This window comes from Monodon monoceros, unplaced genomic scaffold (genome assembly GCF_005190385.1).
Source record: "Monodon monoceros isolate NGI ecotype Baffin Bay Population unplaced genomic scaffold, NGI_Narwhal_1 Super_Scaffold_20, whole genome shotgun sequence".
NCBI classification, from domain to species: Eukaryota; Metazoa; Chordata; class Mammalia; order Artiodactyla; family Monodontidae; genus Monodon; species Monodon monoceros.
The window spans coordinates 137034157-137040551 of NW_021703777.1; the positions used below are offsets into that span (position 1 = coordinate 137034157).

The 6395-nt window shown below is 59.5% G+C and overlaps 1 protein-coding gene across 3 annotated transcripts in view; it reads right to left on the bottom strand.

Annotated features, from left to right (window-relative positions):
* PCGF3 (polycomb group ring finger 3) overlaps nt 1-6395 on the bottom strand; it is a 54841-nt gene that overhangs the window by 34346 nt on the left and 14100 nt on the right. The window contains exons 2-5 of one of the 3 annotated variants that reach the window (XM_029234777.1): nt 5117-5154; nt 4628-4780; nt 1449-1566; nt 170-266 (exon numbers count right to left, since the gene is read on the bottom strand). In XM_029234777.1, the coding sequence (XP_029090610.1) occupies nt 170-266; nt 1449-1557 (206 nt within the window). In that variant the 5' untranslated portion in view covers nt 1558-1566; nt 4628-4780; nt 5117-5154. Of the gene's footprint in view, nt 1-169; nt 1378-1448; nt 1567-4627; nt 4781-5116; nt 5264-6395 lie in introns of those variants that run through there. The other 2 variants (XM_029234776.1, XM_029234775.1) reach the window with 2 other exon arrangements.

Here is a 6395-nt window from a genome sequence, read left to right on the forward strand (position 1 = left end):
ACTCGGGGGTCAAAGTGCAGCCGGCCCCCTCCTTCAGCCCCGCCCCTCCTGGCAGGGCGGCCCCCATCTGCCCCGGGCCTTAGGCCAGCGCCTCGGCGGAAACTGCACCGACTGGGCGGCCGGCCGAGCAGGGCGGCGCGAGGCTCGGGGCGAGGCCCGGGCCGCTTACCCGATGTACTGCAGGGGGTGGCTCTGGTGGATGACGATCCTGCACGTGGGGCACGTGTTGTTCTCCTCCAGGTACTTCACCAGGCAGCTCCGGCAGACTGCAGGGAGCGCACACGTCAGGGCGATGCGCGCGCACGCCAGAGGGGCGGGGCGCGCATCAGAGGGAACGGGAGCGCGCACGTCAGGGAGCGCGTCGGAGGGGTCTCCGCTCCTCCCGGTAGGGCTCCCCGAGGCCACAACGGGACACTGGTGACAGGCCCGCCGCCCGGGTCCACCACCACGGAGGAGCATCAGCTGCCCCTGGACAGAGCTGAGGCCCAGAAACAGGAGGGGAAACTGGAGGAGCAGCTGAGGGGGCCGCAGATGCGCCTTCACGTCCTGTCACAGGGGCTCCGCCACAGGGGCGAACAGTTACATTCTAGAAGTTAGCCTGAAAGATCACCGGATTTCTTTGTAGGACAAAATGAGATAAAATTTGCTGAATATAACATAAAATACTGCCAGCCAATATCTTAAAATACAATTAACTTTAAAATAAAAATTCTGTCAAAACTGGCAAATATTTTATTTTCTAAACTGAAAAATACAGGATCAAAACTCATCAGTGTTAGAGGATTCGTTTTACTTTAGGAAGTGCCTGCCCCTCGGCATCCTGGGCCGGCCTCACAAGAGGACCCAGCCTCCAGGTGAAGGCTGCAGCCTGCTCGGCAGGGGCAGGGGCGGCAGGGCTTAAAGTAAGGCGCGCCCAAGGTCAGCGCCAGCTCGAAGTCTAGACCTCCAAACACCCACCGGCCTGAGGGGCAGACGAGCAGACTCCTCTGTCTACAGAGTTTAAGGAAGTCATTTGCAAACGGCAAAAATAAGCGTTTCTGCCCGCTAGAAACGAATATTCTGTCGTACCACACGTAACGGTTTAGTTGTTACATCGAAATACCTAAATTTTCCTGTTTTTATTCAGCTTTCTTAAGTGACATGTCTACTGAAGTTACCCACAGTGTTTTAACTTCAGACAATTTTTCTCATTTATCTTCAAGATCTCCTTTATTCCCGCTGCTGTGTCCTGCTGTGTACTTGAGCTAAAAGCTTTTGGTAAAAAAAGCCAAAGTATCAAAGAGCACACAGGACATTCCCCACATACATGTGTGCACTCAGTCACTGCTCCCCCCCACGGCTGTCTAAGGCCACATTCTAGAATATTCTGCACATACATGTGTGCAGTCACCGTGCCGCCCCACCCCCACCCCCGGCTAAGGCCACGTTCTAGAATTTTCCGCACATACACGTGTGCAGACACTCGGTCACCGTGGTCGCGTCGATGAGATACCCGCTGCACAGGCGGCAGGTGATGTGGGCGTTTATGTCCCAGAGTTTAATCTTTCTGGTCAACATCTTTGGCTTCTGCAAGAAAAAAACACGTATTAACTAATACATGAAATGGTGTGATGTTTCATCAAAGGTTCGGGTCCAGCGGAAATCGAGCTACAGTCTGTGTGTCCAGGAGGAGCTCAGCGTGAGCAGGGCTGAGGCCAGGTCCCCGCCCTGCGGCCCTGCTTCCACCATGAGACAGGCAACCACCCGGCCGCCCCTGGAGGACTGGGTCATCCTGGCCCCAGGGCAGCGCTGGGCCGCAGACACGCTGCCGCTTCTCGCTTCTCCCCCTTCTGGGCCCCCGGGCCCTCTCTTCCTGCTCAGAACCCCGCGAGGCCAGCTGGTGAGGTGGCGCAAAGCAGGGGAGGTTTGTGGAGCAGTGCGCAGAGAGGCCAGGGAGCAGGTGGGCCGAGCTGAGTCTGGGTCTAGGCAGAAGAAAACGTGGTCTCTCTGGAGCTCTGGTTCCTCCGTAAAGCCGACCACATGGGAGCAGCTAAGGCCCCCCCACCCTGGGAAGCACAGCCCACAACACGGCATCATAAAAGTCCAAACGTCTGTGCACTGAAGTGTGGACGCGTCGTCTCTGCGCCGGTGGGCGGGTGCCCTCCAGAGCTGTGGTGGCTCTGACTGGCTCTCCTGCCAGGCCGCAGGCTCACGAGGGCAGGATCTTGTCATCTGACCCAGTACAATGCTGTGCAGCAGGGGAAACAGTCCCGAAGACAACACGTCCTACCCAACACCTGCGTGTCACCTCACGTGGCAAAAGGCCCCTGAGGCGGGAGCCGGCCCCGGAAGCCCCAGCAGGACCTCGTGTCACCACAGGGCCCGTACGAGGGCACGAGGCTCGGAGGAGACAGGAGAAGCTGCCTGTGGGCTGTGAACAGGGAGGGGGCTTCTAGGAACTGGAAGGAGCCTCTCCGGGAGGAGCAGCCCTGCCCACACCTGGATTTTAGCCCCGTGAGACCCGTTCTGGACTCTGGCCTGCAGTGCTGGCAGGTCAGACACCCATGTGGCCGCAGCCACTCGATTCCTGGGGATTCCCTGCAGTACAAGTAGGAGACTCGCCGGATGCTGACGCCGTGCAGGATGCAGGGAATTTTCAAGACAAGCATCACCAAGAGAACTCTGCAGAGAGAGACAGGACCACACTCCAGGAGATGGAGGGCCTCCGCATCCGCGTGGGCGGCAGGCTGGACAGTGCCACCTCGCCCAGCAGCCACAGCGCACGTGGCGCACGGGCTCCCGCGGCTTAACACTGTTTGCCCGAAGGCAGAGGGAAGGAAACAGCTGGGCGGGCGGGGCCCCCTGGAGACTAAATCGTCACCTGCACTGAAACCCAGCGGAATCGACTGTCAGCGCAGACTGACGCAACCAGCAAGGCTGCCGGGCTCAGTTCACCCATAAAGCGAGAGAGCCTCTAAACCAGCAAGAATGCCCTACGACTTTATTCACAGAGAGTAAGACGTGAGGCCGACACTCGCGGTTCTCACCCGAGTCTCTCCTCTCCCCTCGATCACAGGCGCGAGCCGACGCGTGGTCCCCGCTAGAGACACCTCTCCCTCGGCCCCTGCAGTGGGCTCTGAGCTGTCAGGAGAGACTAAAAGGGGTGGTTCTCACAGGGGCCCCACGGGCCGACCCACGGGAAACGAGCCCACGTCTGCGAGGCCCACTCGCTCTGGTGTCATGGTCACCACGTGCTGTGCCAGGCCCGGCCTGACCACTCGCACCCACTAGGACCGGCTCCGTGAAGAAGGGCCCAACACGCCTCGTGGAGCAGGAAGTAATGGGAAATAATCTAAAAGAGAGAAACCCTAGTCATTCCCAAGGGAAGCAAAGCAGAGACGGGAGAGCACTGACTGGGCAACGTCCCCGCTGGACGCCGAGGCCCAGGGTGTGCCGTCCACCACCGGCACGACCGAGCCCAGCACTGTGCCCTCGGCTCACTGGGTGCTGTTCACACACGTCACCAACCCACAGCCAGATCACGACCAAAACCAGCTCCAAAGTCACACAGACGGGGGTTGGGGTCAGTGTGAATTCGTGTTTAGTGGCAACCAGGCAGACAGGTGCACATGTGTACGCACACGAGTGTGGACTCACCCACTCACTCCCAGTTCTGTCTGCTGCGAGGGCCCGGAAGTGACCACTCGTGGGCAGCCCTAGGACCTGGCGTGTCCACACCACGTCTGCCGCAAGGGGCCAGCGCTGCCTGGACACGCAGCCAACTCCGGGCTGGGCAAGGAGCATAGCAGGACCTGGGGCCCCACTGTGCTCAGATAGGGAACAACTACCATCACTGCTTACCACGGCAGGATAACACAGAGGCCCATGAGGCTACACAGACAGACAGACAGACAAGGGACGCCCTTCCTCACAGAATGGGAGCTGATAAGTGGAAGGAGGGCTGCAAGGTCACCACCCCAGGACAACTGCAGTGACCACTCGCTCAGGAATCCTCGGCGGGTGGTCAGCAGCAGCGAGACTTCGCCAAGGAAGTGAAGGTTCCTAAAGGCTCCAAGCGTCTCCCCACCAAACACTCATCAGCCCCAAGGGAGGGCGGGACCCTCAGAGGAGAAACCCCTAGAGGTCCCCGACTGGGTGACCAGGCGACACCCAGGTGAGGACCGGCCAACCATCACACGGAGAAGGACACAGCACCCCTGGCAGGACTCCTGCCAGAGGGTCCCCCACCCCGAGTCCCCAGGGGAGAGGTCACTCTGCAATGCCATCAGGGTCGTAAACGCTAAGGCCAGACAGGGGGCCAGGCTGTCCAGGCGCAGCGCCCGCCAAGGGGCCTTGGCAGCCAGCTCTGTGCCCACACGGGGCCTCCACGCCGGCCTCAGGCGCACAAGCAGCTGCCGTCGTGAGGGGCCAGCGCTCACGGTCCCCACCGCCGCGGTACGGTCCCCAGGCCGCCCTGCACAGCATACGACACCCAACACCAGACACCAGGTGGGCGCCCATCCAGACAGAGAAGGATGGCGGCTCGAGGCTCTGGGTCCCGTGCTCCCCCGCCAACTGCGGGGCCCAGGCGGTAGCTCGGACACTTCCTGGGACAGCAGGCCCGCCCGGAGAAGGCCGCATCTCCCACCTCCTCGCGAGGCCGTCTGTCCCCTCCTGCTGCCTCTGCATCGGACGCTTCCGGCTACGGGTGCAACGCGGTCACTCCTCGTCCGCCGTGCCCTCCGCGCTCTGGCTCGTCACGTCTGTGCCTGCCTTGTGTCTCTCGCTGTCTTTCCATTTTCTAGCACAGAAACGGCACCTGCTATTCAATTTCGTGTCATTTATGTGACGCACACAGCCCTGTAATTACAGTCTTGCTAGAAGTTTTAGATGAGTCCCACGTAGCAAACAGTGGAACAGAGTCGATCAGAAACGTTAATCAAGAGAAAACTTGAATATGTATAAATAATTGTGCCCTAATCTGCTCTGGAGCTGTCACACGTTAAATTTTAAAGGAGTTACAAGGCACTGACTTTTTCTATGGCTACAACAGACTCATAAGGTGTAATTCAAGGTAAATTTAATCAATTCACATGCACTGAAAGAAGAGGAAGATCAAAGTTTACACCGCATTTACCTGTACACACAGCCGGATCCTCCGCTACATTTTGAAGCCTGTGGAGACACACGGGACGAGGCGTCACCCACACGTGCTGTCCACACAGAGCCTGGCTCCCCGGACCAGCAGCTTCGGCTGCTCAGGTAAACAGGTCTCTTCCTTTACCTGCTTAAAACAACCAAAAGAAAAACAAGCCTGGCTGACAGTAAAGGCACGGGCCACGGAGACAGGGGCAGGTCTTGGTGGCAGCCTCGTGGCACCGAGGCCCAGGGGCTGCTGGGAGCTGGGGACATGCAGGGGCTGCACCACGTGCTCTGGGGACCAAGGCAGCAGGACAAGGGCCCCGGAAAGCTCCTGGGGAGACGGTGGGCTTCAGGGTGACCTAGTGGGAGGCTGGGCCTCAGGGACGCCTGGGAGAGCGAACCGTGTTATTTAATTTCTGTGATGCTGTTCGCATCTCACGCCCTGTGAAGGTGTCCCCCGGGCCGCTCACTCAGTGACCCTGAACGAGGACGCCCACAGGCTCAAGCCGGGCTCTGGGCCAGCACGGACAACAGACAAACCAGCGCGTGGGGATGGAGCGGGCCCGTGCAGGCTCGCGTGGGGCCTTGGGGCCTCAGCCAGGTGAGCACAGGCAAGCACAGGTGAGGGGCTAGGAAGAGTGGCAGCCCAACCAAGGGGCAGCGGAAGGGCGGCACTGAATCGGTAGCACAAGGCCCCTGGAAGGACCTGGCCTCAACTCGGGGCAACAGGAGCTGCGGGACCAGAGAGCCGCCAGTTGCTCTCGGAGGTCTGAGGGGTGGGGTGACTGGGTGTCCAGAACCTCGGTGGACCCCCCTCGTCTGCCCATGCCCCCCCTCCTCATGGAAGCCCGAGGTCTCCCCACCCATCGGGGGGAAGGGGGCAGGGACCGGGGGCTGCTCCCTGCTGAAAAGCAGGGGTGGAAAGCACCAGGGCCCCGAAACCACGAGAGGCACCTGGGACAAGAGGCCTGATACTCAAGGGATTCGTATCACACCCAACTTATACCACTTTTACTCTCCAAGTTTTCCCATAACTGCATGCTTTAGTAACTAGTCTTTAAAGCTCAATTAACTTTTATAAGAAAAAGGAAGAAAGGGAGGAAGTGGGTCAGTTATTCAGGGAGATTAAAAGGCACTTACAAGAGAACAAAGAGGAGACCCGAACGTGGGTGTAGACCACAACCCCTGTGGGGTATAGACCAGAGCCCCTGTGGGGTGTAGACCAGAACCCCTGTGGGGTGTAGACCAGAGCCCCTGTGGGGTGTAGACCAGAG